Below are 15,316 nucleotides of genomic sequence, written 5' to 3'. Positions count from 1 at the left end.
GTTTTGTGAACAGAAAATAAAAAGACAGTCTCTGCTCCCAAAGAGTTTACAGTCTAAGGTAGCATTTGGAAGAGCTCACTCGTGGGATTGCTGGATATTCAATCTTTAAAATGAGATAGAGCACCTTTCGAAAAACAGTATTCCAACTCCACCTACAAGAAATGAGCTAGATGCAGTAATCCCAAAGTAAAACTCGCTGTCTGGTGATACACAGAGTGCGGATTATCTGATCAAAGTGGACTTGGTCCCCTAAAAAATAATGTTAGCTGAATATATTGGAGCTGCTTTATCATAAATGGCAGAAAAGGAACATTTTTTGCTGAGTCCTGCTGATTTTCCTTCATGTCTGTCCCTCTCTGAAGGGAACGAGATGGAGCTTACAAGGTGACCTCCAGCGGTCCCATCCAATCTTACTTAGTCTATGATTACATGATTCTTAGTGAAAGATGCAACCCATTGATAATATTATTTACCAGATGTGGCAGTATCTTGCCAATAGCTCCCTTTTCACAGAGGCAGGGATGTGATTCACCCCCTGGTAACTCTGAGATCACAAAAGGTATTTATTTCATGGCTTTACACAAAGGAGGGCTGGCAAAAGAGTTTTATTTTTGGCAGGACTGCCAGCCTAGGTGTTAGGGCACCTGTGTCTATATAGGATGCATAAAATGTCTCAAAGATGTAAAAACTTGCATTATGTAGAAATACTGAGGAACACAAGAGGTGGCGTAAAATCTGACTCAGTGACGGATTTCCGAATTAATTTGTTAATTGAAAGGCATCCCTGATTGATTTAAGCTTTTTCTAGAAAGGTCCCTTGGGACTGGTTGTTGGATCCAACCCTATTCAGCATTTTCATCATTGTCTTAGAATGTCGTTTAAATCTCTCCTGGTAAAATCTTCAGGTCACCTAAAGCTTGGTATGGTGGTAAATAGCCTACCCAGATCATTTTGATACAGAGTGATCTGACTTATATCGCTACAAGGTCACAATCAAACAAAAAGTGTCTTAATGCAGCAAAATGCAAGATAATACCCCTGGGAACAAAGAAAGCATGTTATACTTACGGGCTGGGAGACTCTTGAAAAGCAATGACTCAGAACAGGATTTAGAGGTCACTGGAGATAATCGTCTCAACATGAGTTCTCAGTGCAAGGCTATTGCTAAAAGGCTACCGTGAACCTTAGAAGTATAAAAAGCCAAAAGTTGGGAAGTGGGGTCTCTTCTGTACCCAATATTGCTGCCACAGTTCTGTGTCCAGCGTTGGTGCCCACACGTAACAAAAGATGTGAAATTACTGGAAAGAGATCAAAGGATGCCACACACACAAAAAAAAACCAGCAGCTGGAAAACAAACGTTACGATGGGAAGTTTAATCTTCCTCAGCTGTTCAGAGAAAAGGTTTGGAATGGATTGTTGCTCTGTGTGGAGGGACTTGCACGTGGAAAAGACATCAGAGCGTGCAAGGCAGAAGGAAATATTGGTAACCTTGCAGAAAAAGGCAAAACAAGTTCCAGTGTTGGGATATTGGAGTTAGACAAATTCAGCCTTGAAATAAGATGCAGTTTCCTAGCAGCAATTAAGCATTTGAATAGCTTACCGGAGGAAGTGGTGGTCTCACTGTAATCAACTGTCTTTGATATATGAGATATCTTTCTAAAAGACAGGCTTTAATCCAGTTCTGGGGGAAAAAAATGAACAGCGTATGTATATAAGAGGTCAGACAAGCTGATCATACTAGCCTCTTTGACCTTAAAGCATACGAATTACTGTAATCCCTCTGCGCAGGACTTTCAACCTTGCTTGGAGAGAATTCAGCAACACATTTGTTCTCTGCTGTGCCATGGTCATATTACGGCTATATGCAGAATACGGGAGCTGCTGGTTTTTAAAACCAAGAGCTGTATAAACGTGGCCATAGCTGAGGACTTACTGCGCTGTGTATCTGTGCTCTGGGAGCTACCGGAGTTAGGAATCCATGCACGGATCACGGGTCTCTGCTGCTGCAAAATTTGGGGTGCAGAAGCCACTAATTCCCATTCCTAACTCCTTCTGTTACTTCTCTCTGAAAATTTTGCAGCGGGTTCTAAGGAAAAATCACCTTTATGATTTCTAAATTTCAAAGGTGTTTTGTATTATTACTTCATATTGTTTTGTGAGACCATACCTTGCTGTATTTTCCTTTGCTGCTGGTGCTGGCTTCCCACGTTTGTTTTTGTCTATTTGTACCATTAAAGCATGAGTTTTATTTTGCTCTGATTTTATTTTCTATTAATCCATGCAGGTCCCTGAATGCCTTGCTCTTCATGGGTAGGGACCTTCTTGCAAATGTCACTTTATCCTCACTCTTCTGATGGATCCCGTGAGAGATCTGAGAAGTCATAGCTGTGTACAATTTCATTATAACTCCTTGCAATTCACTGTAGGGCACCACTTGGATCACTTGTGGACCATACAATAAAGAAAAAAAACCAAAAGAAAACAATATTCACATGGAGATATCACTATTTATGATCTAGTTTGTAGCTTAACTCTCGCTGTTCTCCATGGCTCAGACAAAAAAGTCCTTTACATTTTCTCAGTGAAAGAAATGCTTTGTCCTGAGACTGCTGTTGGTATTGGAAGGAGTTGAGTGGCTAAACGCCATTTCAGCTCTTGAGGACCTTAATGACTTTAAGATGTCAGTGACAAGCCTCTCCGGTGTAATTACCCCCAACTTATTCCATACAGGCCTGAAACACGTTAGTTGAAAGGCTTATCTGCAGATGAGGCCTCAGCATTCCCACCTGTACAAAACATTGTCCTGTGCATCTGTTCTTCAAACATTCATCTACTGTTTCCTGCAAAAACAACATTTCCTTGCTATCTTGCAGCTTCAGGTCCCAAAACACATTTCTGATGCCTGGAATAAAGACAGGGTAATGAAGAGGTATGGTACAGCTGGTTTGCCGTCCTCTCAGCAGAGTGTCTGTAGCCTTAGAAAACGTTATTAATGTGTGGGAGAAAATGACAACATTATATCTTGCTTGAAATTGTAGTCGATATAGTAACAAGGCTGGTTTTTTGCTTCTTTTCCATCTCTTTTTTCCTATGAGGTAGCTATGGATAAGCATATTACATCTATGCAGGTCTTTATTCTGTGAATGGTCTCTCAAACTCCATCTGAGATTTGACCTTCCAGAATCCTACTGGCCTAATCATCTGCAGCAAGTCATTTTTTTAATGGGCAAATAAAACGTAATTAGTTCTTTTTCATTATCACTAGTCATCAAGAGAAAAGGCAGATGGGTAGGTTTTGTGCCCGAGCTGATAAATTTTTGTGGCAATTTTGAGAGGAGTTATAAAGATGTAGAGATATCAGAACAGAGAGAGGTAAGGATAATGGATGAGATTTTGAAAAGCACTTTTGCTAATCTGACACTGCTCCCGTTATCATTAATGGCAGGTGCAGGGCACTTGTGAAAATGACTCGTTGTGTGTGTGTGGACACATCTACATGGAGCAGATATTCATTCCACTTTGACCCACACGTAGACTGGAAGCTCTGGGAATGCTGAACAGGCTTTTGTTCAGTTTTCCGTGTGTGGGTAACCGCATGAAATGATGTGGCTAGTGATGTTTTATGGCACTAAAATCTTCCAAGAATGGAACAGGTATAACTCAACAGAATCCGAATGCATGACTTAAGCCATCCTAAGTGCTAGAGCAATAATAACAGATCAGATTCTCATCCTATTTATATTACAGTAAATTCAAAGTAATGCCAATAACATTAGTGAAAGGACATCTAATTCATACTGGTATAACTGGGATGAAACTGAAGCTTACAATCTGTATTAATGACAAACTGTCTTATTTTAATTTACTGTTTCTTTGAAATAAAAAATACATTATCCTGGCAACTCCAAATCTCATCCCACTTCAGGAGACCTACCTCTCAGGGCAGTGTTGCTCTCCACACACATTCATTTCTTGCCCCTATGCTGAAATCGTTAGTCGGTAGCTGTAAAGGTGGTTTCCCTGATACATAGAGTTCCCAGCAACTACACTGAGACCAACCACTCATTTCACGTAGGTCTTTTAACAGCCATCACATGGTAACAATTTTCATTCACTATCAAACTGTCTTGCTTGAACTGATGAGTTGGAAGCGAAGGGCTCTATATCCCATTACCCCAGAACAAAAACATCCAGTTCCCTTATCTGATTTAAAGATCCATCTCTACTATATGCTAACAACTTTTATTTCTAAATGTGATGCTTCATCAAACCTTTTCTGAGCTTTTTTTTTTTGTATTGCCTTTCCTGTCACCGCTTTTTACTAAGCTGTTTGCAATGAACAGTGGCATCTCAAAGGGAGCTGGGGAATGCTGCTGTGGCGGTGGGAGGGGGCGTAGTACTGTCTGTGCCTTTGATGACTTGACAGATATGCAAACCCTCATTTTACTAGAGTACGCTTGGCAAGCTTTTCTCATGTGTGTCCACTGCTATTATTGTTGTTATTATTAATTTACTGGCGCTGAAAATACAAGATTTATATCCTGAGAGTTTGAGGTCATCCGTTACTCAGTGTCTGCACGGAATAAATGTGACAAAGGCCAAAAGAGACCGAACCTTCCCAGCAAAATCTCCCTTACTTTCTCATCTATCTAGCCAGAATCTTTAGTGGGCTGCATGTATAGATCCCTCTGTAGCCATGGCAGATACCATGGCTTTATTCACTATTTAGTCCTGCTGAAAGCAACTCTGATAGCTTTGGTGTGATGCAATGTGCCTGTGATTTGCAGAGGGAACAGGATCAGAGTACAAAAGTCATTTGTATATTGACAGGAAAAAAAACCACCTTTTGGAGCTCTGGAGTTATCTGAGCGACTGAGATGTAAAATGGCATATCCCAGAATTAACCTCAAAGATGCTTTTTTTAGGGTCTAATCTCATGTGTGTGTTTTCATATATTACATATTAATGCATATTAATGTTACATATTAATGCATATTTGGGGCTTTAAGGAAACATGCCTTACTCTATGTAGGTGTAAATTCACATTTCTCTGTTGTGTGCATTGGAAAGAGTTCTTGCACCCTGAAGTCTACAACACTCCATGTTACCATTGCCCTAAAATCTTCCTTACCCCTCTGCAGATGGCCTGGTGGATTGCATGGACCCAGACTGCTGCTTGCAGCCACTGTGCCACGTCAACGCGCTGTGCCTGGGCTCCCCGGACCCCCTGGATATCATCCAGGAGACGCAAGCCCCCATCTCCCAGCAGAGCTTGCATTCGTTCTACGATCGGATCAAGTTCCTGATCGGCAAGGACAGCACTCATGTCATCCCTGGAGATAATCCTTTTGAAGGAGGGTGAGTGAATTTTGGTTTTGATTCAGTAAGAGGTAAAGCGTAAGCCACTTGGCCATTTTAAGACATGGTATGACAGCAAGATGCAGAACACAGAAGCAGTCTAAGGGAAGTATATCTGAAGAATTTTGTGGCTGATGTAATGCTGCTGACTGTCTCCTCATCTGCCGTGTCCTGCCAGCCAGTAAGACAAGATGCTTCTCTCCCAACTGAAAGGGGCAGTTGCATCTTTCCTGCCTTCTCTTATTTCAAGGAGTGAAAGCCATTCGTTCAGCAGGGCTCTTCTAGTTCAAGTGACTGACATTATCCAGAAGTATCTTGTAAACAGCAATGGCAGACCTTTTTCCTTTGACAGAGCCAAAAGAGAGAGAAACTAGAATAGTATTTACAGTCTATAGTGTGACTATCAGAGACCTCAAAAGAACTGCATTCAGCTCTGGGGCCTCCAGCATAAGAAGGACATGGACCTGTTAAAGTAAGTCCAGAGGAGGGCCATGAAGATGATCAGAGGGCTGGAGCACCTCTCCTATGAAGACAGGCTGAGAGAGTTGTGGTTGTTCAGCCTGGAGAAGGCTCTGGGGAGATCTTACAGCAGCCTTTCAGTACCTGGAGGGGGCCAAAAAGAAAGCTGGAAAGGGGCTTTTTACAAGGGCATGTAGTGACAGGACAAGGGGTGATGGCTTTAAACTGAAAGAGGGTAGATTTAGATTAGATATAAGGAAGAAATCCTTCACTCTGAGGGTGGAGAGGCACTGGCACAGGTTGCCCAGAGAAGCCGTGGATGTCCCATCCCTGGAAGGGTTCAAGGCCAGGTTGGATGGGGCTTTGAGCAACCTCGTCTGGTGGAAGGTGTCCCTGCCCATGGCAGGGGAGTGGAACTAGATGACCTTTAAGGTCCCTTCCAACCCAAACCATTCTATGATTCTATAACTGAAGAAACTCTTACAGTCTAGGGAAGGCTATTCGAGTGATTTCCAATATAAACAATCAACTTGAATATAGATTGGTTTTAATACTGAGACATTCTTTATCACTGCAGTCATCATCAAGGAACAGGAACTGGTAAAGAAATCTTACGCAGTTCAATTCTGTGACTGCATCTCAGCCATTTGTTTAAGTACATGCCTGGCTGTCAGGGGAGGTCATCCCTTTAAAATCACGTGCTTACAGCAGGACGCTGTAATACATACCCTGGGGTGTCAGATTCTTAGACCGTTCAGTGTCTGCCCTGAATGTTGTCTTTCAGAAGTGGTGACCCTGAGCCAGGAGGTGGTTCTCAACACTCAGGTTTGGACTCCATTGAATTCCACCCAGTCATTAACTGCTTACTTTCAGTTTTCCCACACACAGCAGTGAATAGGTTGGCACTGAAAATATACAATTCTCGTGTTTCTGCGGGTATTTATTTCAGCACTTGCATCTCAGCAGGCCTCTCAGGCCCTTCTGGGTCCAACCTAATGCTCTTCCATGAAGGGACATTGCCAGCATCCCTCGGGTACCGCATCCCATGTACCGCCGTCTCCGGTGGTCTACAGGCTGACCTCAGACATGAACCACTTAGTAGCATACCAGTGTCAGGGAGTTGGCCTGATGTGATATTTTCCCTGATTTGTCTTGCTGCCAAGCCCTTCAGAGTCCAAGAAAGCTGACGACAGTGATTCACACTAAGGCCAAACACTCATTATGTCACAAACTGTTGTACTTCGTCAGCATTCTGAATATTGCAAGTTCTGGATACTGAACAGTCCGAGCTCTGGGCTAAATGTTCGCACAGTGAATTCTCTGCTGTCAGTTGTTGTGATTCGTTGCTGTAAAATCAGGCCTTGGAATATAAAATAGATGATTATACTCACAATTTCATTTTTCTGATATCTTTAGGGTTGCAATTCCTCAGCTGAGCTCAGACTCAGAAGCCTTTCCACAGAGGACTCTGGTGTCGGGTCCATGTGTATCTGTTCTGATAGGTAGAGGGTTTTGGTAGACACATGTCCATGTTTAATGAACTTTTCCATACAACTAAAGAACTGTAGGAGTCTTCATACGTGTGATAAAAAAAATTTGCAACTTCTCTTTAAAGGCTGCTTGCATTCAGCTGCACACAGAGGTGGAGGGAAATAATAGGAATTTCTCATTTATGCAGTGAATTTGTTCCTGGGAATGCCAGCAGCGGAGCAGCAGAAAGACTGTGTCATTTAGGGCCACATAAACTCCTACAAGAGTTACATGTGTTTCACAGATCTGATGGTAGATCTTTCTGTAACCATCTGTAGACGTCCTGCTAAAGGAAGATTCGGGATTCAAAAGGAGCACCTGCTAGCAGCAATGTTTATCTGGCGTATAGATTACTAGAGTGAGGGAATGAAAAGATTCAAATCAATAGGAAGGGTTTTAATGATTGCTTTTCATTAACTAATAAATGGGGATCTTTGTTCCATTTAAGTTAACAGAAAGAATTATACAGAGATAGCGATGATTTATGAGGTTGCCATTCTTAAAATATCAGCATAGGATGTGTATCACTAAATACGGTCTACAAATATGTCACCTCAAGCTGTGGTTTTATTGCATCTCTCAAGTTAAATATCTTGACTCATCACAGGAGTGATTGCAAGTAACAGCGAAGGACCACAACAGAAGGTATATTTTCCCCTGAGACACCACCACAGCACACAGTCCAGGCTTATCGGTCTGTCGGGTTGCTAAAAATGCCATTACTCTTTTGGGACCTTAAAAGACATCATGCATTCCTGTTAGTTAGGGATAAACTCAACCGTTACAAGTGTTTTCTGCTTACTTGGCTTCCCTTTGTAGTTTCAATTCTCTGGTTTCACCACCTAGAAAGCTGAAGCTTTAAGCAGCTGTCTCTTGTCACCCTGGAAATTGCAGTGGTCAGACAGTGACTGCCCCACGAAGGAGCACGGGCTGGGACCGTTTGGGACCCAGGTACTCTGGGCAAGTGAGACTGACTGTATTTGTACACGCGGATATGCCCTTTCTTCAGTGGCGTTCTCACTGTTGAATCTCCTCCAGTTGCTTTCACAACAGACAGGTGATAATATCCCTCTTGTCCAACAGGAGGGAGGGCGGGAAATCTTTTTGTTCTGATGGAGGGCTCCAGCATCCCGCCTTAGCTCAACCCTCTCCCTTCCGTTGCTGCCGCTGTGATTCATGAAGTTGTCTCCTTGCTGTAGATCAGGACTGTAGATTGCTGGGCATGGGAAGTCCTGCACCTGTCTGTCACAGCACCATCATCCTCATGGGGTAGGACTGGAGTTGGATCCATGCCACTTGCTGTGAGCAGTCCCGTAAACAGGCAACACCGAGGTGACGTGGAGCTCTGTGTCCTGCGTGTCTGATGTCCTGCAGAGACACCTGTGGCACAGGCACGCTCATCGTCCAGGTCAGCCGCCACAGCCCACTCCTCGGGGCTTTACCAGGTCGTGGCTGGCTGATTCCCACCCCTGGGGGAACCACGGCACGTTTGCATTCCTCTATGGCCTACGCAGAAGGAGACGACTGAATACCTATGCAATATATTTCTTGGGTTTCAGAAATGCAGCTTAGCTACCCTTTAGAGAGAACAGCGGTGCAGATCACCTAATGGATACAAATAAATGAATGCTTCGTGACAGCTAGCCTTTGAGTGAATTTATTATTGAATTACACTCCAGCTTTTTAAGAACAAGCTGAGCTGACAAGCTCTCTCACCACTGCAGAAGAAAAAGAAAGACAATGATAAATTACCCTGATGGATAAAGGTAAAGACCTTGTCTCCTCCAAAATACCAGCAATTATATATTATTCATGTTTGGGAAGAAAAAATAATCATTGCCCATATTGAAATGAGTGTTTATGATGATAAAGCAAGTAGCTAAATTAAATTCTGAATGCACAGAATGTCTTTTCACATCATTTTGATGAACTGATAACAAGTACTCTTCTGCTACTTGATCGTTCTTGTATTGATTTTGAAACCACTTACTCTTGCTGTTTGCTTTGTATTTTTAAGCCATTCTTAGTTGTCCATCACCATAAGGAGCAGCACAAGATGCAGTGGTGTCAAGTTGTTGACTTTCAAGTAGGACACCTGATATATTTGTTCTCTCTTGAGGGACAGTGTCAGAAAATTGCAAGAACAGGCTAAAGTCCTGATCCGTGGAGTCTTTTATGTTAAATGTTGGCATGGGATTGAAGTACCTCAGAAAACCATGTGCAGAACTGGCATTTTTTGTAAATAATATTTGAAAATAAATCAGGTGATTTTTAAGTAGGTATGTTTTACATGGGCAGCTAGAAATAACTAGCTGAGTTATAAAGACACATCAGAGAGCAGGATCTGGTATCAGATGCAAGTGTCCCTTATTGCCCTCAGATCAGTAGTCTAAGTACAAAAAGTAGTAAGTTTTCATGGTTTAAAATTCTGATCAGAATTAAATTTGCACATTTCTTTTTCCACTCCTGAGTGACGAGGTATCTGTAAACATATCACTCCACCTCCCTGTGTCCCCGCTGTGTGCCAGGCTGTACAACCTACCTTACAGATCCAGGATCAAAATGGCTTTCAAAACATTTCAGTAGTGCCTCTGGTTCAGTTCTGAGTGATTTCAAAGAATATTGTGATGATATCTTAGTATCCTTGAAGGAAGATGTTCAAAGCACCTTCTGTTTTCCTTTCACCCATTTCTTCCCACATCTGGAGGGCTTCACCCCAGCAGATCTTCCTGAGCTTCCTTCACAGGGAAGCCAAAGTGCTCTGTCTTTCCTGTACTTTTCCCTCAAGAAAAGTGTGATTTTGATACAACAAAGTAAGAAGCGCTTCTTTTCTAGCCAAAGTTAGAAGTCAAAAAAACCAAATTCATCAGGTGTGGCTTTCTGCTGATGATTTCTTCCGAGGCGGCTGGTCCAGCCCATGGCTCTGGCCCGGCTCCAGCAGGATGCGGCTCCGTTGGGCTGGCAGCGAAATGCCGTGGGTCGGATGCACCCGCTGAACCGCAGGCACCCTGCAGGCGACGCAGGAGCTCGTGGAGCACAGCAGCTCCGCGGGTTGGGACAGCTTTGAAAGATAAACGGTGCATCTGTTTAAAACTGTGTCGTAGATATTAGGCACCATCCAGCGTTCCTGAGAGTGAGCACTCGTGGCACAGCACGCTACCTACGTTAATAAGAACGAGGTCATATTTTTCCATATTTTAAACCAAGCTAACACAGCACCTCTTCACGCCCTCTCCTTCCCAGCGTTACTGTCTTCCAAAGGCATGGTTCTGCTTTTGTTGCTTTCTGCTTAAATGAACTACTTATTAGCTACAAATCATAGCTTTTTGAAATGTAGGAGAATAAAGAGGAATTTTCAAAGACTTTGTGGGTTTTATTTTGGTAATTATTCCTTTTAAGCACAGGAAAGCGTGCTTTTGAAACTTACCTTTTCGGTGTATACATATATATATATATACCTTTTCAATGTTTGCCTTTTTCTTTTGATTTTAAATTATATAGTATGGCATTATTTCAGTGTAAAGTGATTTTGAGTTGAACGTGGCATTATTCCCATATAATAAACTAACGCAATATATGCAGCTTACTTCCACTTTGTGGAATTTGTACCACAGGACTCTATGAAAGCAAAGTTCCTATCCATTTTTATGTTTATCTCCATAACACAGATAGTGTAATCATAAGGTAATTATATTCCCCTTTCACAAGTGCAGTCCTGTGTACAGTCATTAGAGAAACTGGGATGCAGTTTTTAACAAATATTAAAAATCATTGGATGCTTATTACCAAGCACAAAGTCTTGAGTAGGATCTTCCTAGCATGATTTGGGCATGCTTCCAGGATCAGGCAAGGCAGCTGATATAAACGCTGCACCATCCTCTACCTGGGATTAAAAGGTCTCAGGTGACACCTGTGTACCTAGGAGCTCTTGGAGCGTGCAGAAAGCAAAACTCAAGCCTTCAAAACTCCCAAGCAGAAAAACAAAACTCCTAATGAGCTAAGCACCTCCCGGATTACACAGTTGCTGATGTGCACGTTTGGTTTTAGGAAGCTAAACTACGGTATAGACACTGGTGCATTCTCTTGGATCTGGCACGTAGATATTTGACTATTATTTATTCAATATTCAAGGTACGTGCCTCTGAAAGAAGAGCAGCCCACGTGCCCATTGTTTTACATTACTCGTTGATAGACAGGTCTGGCGTGATAACTGTGAGCTGAGTCAGTAGCTCCATTCAGTATAATAACATCACTAGAAACTGCACATCCCGTTCAATGGAGAGATTTGATTATTTCATTACTACGTAAGGCTTCTTCAAATTAAATACCGACTCACTGTTGTCATGATTCTCGTGGGGGACCCTGGCGCGTTCATTCTGCAAAACGCTGGAGCTTTCTGCCCCAAGCTCTTTGCTGCCTCGCCTCTGGAGAGGTTTGCTGGCCCCAGACCAGACTGGAGAGCTTGAGCACCCCTCGGCCAGCTTAGTGTAAAATCTCCTTCCCCACTTAAAACTGGGGGGAAAACTGGTGTGAGCTGATCCCGTTAGCTTTGCGCTGATGGGGTAAAGCTCTGCCTTGCCAGATCAGCTTTGGAGCAGTCGTCTCTAGCTGTTGGATACTAACAACTGAGTCCACGTACAGTTTTCAACCATTTCAATATATCAAGAAGAGACTGTCCTTTGAGTGTGACATTTACTTGCTAAATTGGTTAAAACCTCCCACATAAAAAAGAAGTTTTAAAATCCCAATCATAAAATCTTATATATTTTATTGAACCATTTTTTTTTCCTAATTCCTTTGGATCATTACAAAGCTATCAGACAGCTTATATGTAGTTAAAGATCATTGAAAAAGAGAGCTCATTTTATAATTAACCTGGAAATAATGTATTTTTCCTTCTGTTCTGCTCAATTTTGATTTCATGGTGCCTCAAATTCAATGGAAGGAATTGCTTTCATTTTGGGTCTTCTGCAGAGCTGAATATGTGGCCACAGCTGACAAAATAAACACCAGACGTAAAATACTGTAATAATACAGAACTGGTAAGTTCTGCAGACATTTTTTGTGAAGACTTGACATGAATACATTATTCATCTCTGAAAGTTATTGCACCATAAAGTCTTTACCTCTCATAGAAATAATGGTTATAGGATCACTTCTGAAAAATTATGAAATGAGCATAATTCAGTATTAGGTGGAAAAATTATCTTGCACCTTACGAGCTACTGAACGCCTGACTTGGATTTTACAGACCTAAAAAAATAGGAGCGTGATTCTGTTTCTTTGAGATCTCATACAAAGCAAGAGAGTGTTTCTTTGGTTGTACTGGAGTAAAGGAGAGAATCATCAACTTTTAAAGCATTACTTAGTCATCCACATTGTGAATAAAAGGATTCTTCACTGAAACTTTGCAGTAAAGCACAGCTCAACTTTATTATGCATTGCATTTCCTATAAAACTCTGTTCTAAAATGCTTTCAGTTAAATAGTATAATTGGAGCCAGTTTTATATTTTCAGAGACCAGCATCAGTGTCTTTTCCTCTTTATTTCTTCTTTGCTGAGCAGCCTTCCTGTATCCCGTATCCTCCCACCTTCCCATTATAGCTCAACTGAGAAATCTTGGGATGCAAAAATAGTGAGTCAATGAGGCATAGAGACCCAAGATGTTTTGGATGGCAGAAGTGGCATCTCTTTCCAACAGTGGCCAGATTGCTTGGCAGATCAGAGAGGAAGATTGTGCTTTCAGAAAGAGAAAAAAGACACACATTGAGTAGGTGAATAAGGTTCAAATCCTGGGAGAAGTTTTCAAAGCAATAAGGGCCTGAGTCTTTCAGGAATGGAGCTGGAAGGGAATTGATTTGAGAGCAACGATCATGGGTTTTCTAGAAGTGGTAGGTAGTCCTCAAATGATGCTACATTTTGTTACTAAACTGTCGAGGAATAAAGATGTCTTCTTTTCCTTTTGGAGGAGCTACAACTAGCAGTCACAAATGTTGCTAACAAAGATGATGCCAAAGGAGGTTTTTGAGAACTATCAGTTTGTGAGTCTTCACGGAGCAGAACGCAGGCAGATGCATGCAGAGCTTGAGAGACTGGGCAACAGCTGGTCACAAAACCAATCCTGCTTGTGAATACTAAAAATAGCAGATGAAGAAGACCCACTGTTTTGATACTGTGAGATTAGACTCTAAAGAGACAACAAGAATAAAAATCTGTATCTAGAGGTATTATAGTAAATCTTGATTAATAAGCGCTTTCCTCTGCACTTCAAACATCAACTTGACTAGCCACATTTGTAAAAGTGTTGCTTTTTCCCCTGTCCTTCTTAAGACAATTTAAGTAATGGGTTTTCATTGAAGCATTTCATTCCTTTGGCTTTACTGTGTGTTTTGTAGAATATCTAAAAGACTGTGGAAGGTTTCTTGCAAAAGGTTAACAGTAAAGGGCCATACCCACATAAAGAATCATCACCATCTCCTGACCCTTCAGTGATGGGACCTTATAAATAGCTTCACTGAGTGGGTTAAACAAACAGAACAAATACAGTTTCTTGCTGCAAACAACTTAGGATTGACTTTCTTTTATTGTGCCTGGTCAGAGCTCTTATAAACTTTGCTCTTCGTCATCCACTCTTTTTCTCCTGGGCCTCCCACTCCATCAGCTGCTCAGAAAGTTGAGTGGCAGGATCTGTCGCAAACCATGCCTGTCAGTGCCACTTTAGCAAACCCCCGTTTGGGACTTGGTCGAATATCAGTGCATTCAGTCCCTTTGTCAGATCGACACTGGCATTCTGGTGCTCCCCTTATTGGCGAGCTTCTCTGCTGAGCCTAATTAGCGATCTGTATCCCAGCTGCCCAACACATGCCAAACCTTTTCAGAAGCTCACTTGTGCTATCCGTGGTGGTGTGGGAGTCTTTCTGGATGACTACTCTTTAATTTTCATTTTTTCACATAAGCGTGCCTTTCTTGTGTAACAAGGAACCCTTCAGCAGGAACTTTTCCATTCTTTTCCCTAACCTTAATTCCTTAATTCAGATGGCAGCTAAGATCAGTAGGTGGGTTTCCAATTTAAGCTTTTCCTACAGCTAAACTGAAGTGAAGAAGCCAGACAGGGATTGACTCAGTTCAAGGAAAGACTATCAGGAGTTTTTTCTGCACAGTTAAGAGGCAAGTGGGCAGGGCTTTTTTTACAGACGGCTTTTGAGGGAAATACTGCCACAAGCAATAAACTTGAAGGTCTGTATGTTCTGCTGTTTCCTCTTCTTCTTTTGTCCTTCATCTGCCAGCTCGGGTGTTTTCTCTGTGTCCATGTGTTTGATCATGATGCCCTTAGCTTTTACTTGGCATTCTACCAATGTTCCTATCTATCCTAGTACTAGACTGCCCTGAGGTTGTTTAACGTGAGACAGGTGCATTCAGCCCAAAATGGACGAGGTACATTTTGCTGCATTCTGTGTTGTTATCAAGCAAAAAGGTCACAGCAGCTAAAGCCGTGAGATTGTGTTTGTAACAAATGACTGTATTTATAGGCACTTATCAGCAAGGTGTCTGAGCATGTCACAGATGAAGTGCCATGAGAATGTAAAAATCCCTATGCGAGAGATTAGCAGATTATTACAATTATCCTTCTAATATATCTGTAAGGAGGGGATGTGCCTCGATTGTTATTTTGCAGGTGGAGTACAAAGACACATAGAGACTAGCTGACATGAGCAGTGTCACACAGAAAGTCTGTAGCAGACGAAGAAATAGAACTGAGATCACGTAATTTCATTAATAACGCTCTTCCTGGTCAGTAATAACTTTCTATAACTTTCTAGATTTTCACTCCAGGTGTTCTGTTGATGTTTCATCCAGAGCAGTAGGATAAATACCATATATATGTATATATACATACACACACACACACACCCCAATTAAATATGGAAGTGGTAAGTAAGTTCAAAGAGATGAAGAGATTTATAGTGG

The 15,316-nt window shown here is 41.9% G+C and overlaps 1 protein-coding gene across 1 annotated transcript in view; it reads left to right on the top strand.

The window, feature by feature from the left end:
- Nucleotides 1–15,316, top strand: part of TENM4 (teneurin transmembrane protein 4) — a gene marked incomplete at its 3' end in the record, with an annotated part of 426,912 nt that overhangs the window by 325,514 nt on the left and 86,082 nt on the right. Inside the window, exon 17 of the mRNA XM_082337632.1 lies at nucleotides 5,143–5,359. Coding sequence (XP_082193758.1) covers nucleotides 5,143–5,359 — 217 coding nt within the window. The remainder of the gene's footprint in view (nucleotides 1–5,142; nucleotides 5,360–15,316) is intronic.

Source organism: Platalea leucorodia (assembly GCF_965183815.1).
Source record: "Platalea leucorodia genome assembly, chromosome: 2".
In the NCBI taxonomy this organism is placed as follows: domain Eukaryota; kingdom Metazoa; phylum Chordata; class Aves; order Pelecaniformes; family Threskiornithidae; genus Platalea; species Platalea leucorodia.
The sequence above is the reverse complement of the archived record's forward strand: the minus strand, read 5'-3'. Positions and strand labels throughout refer to the sequence as shown.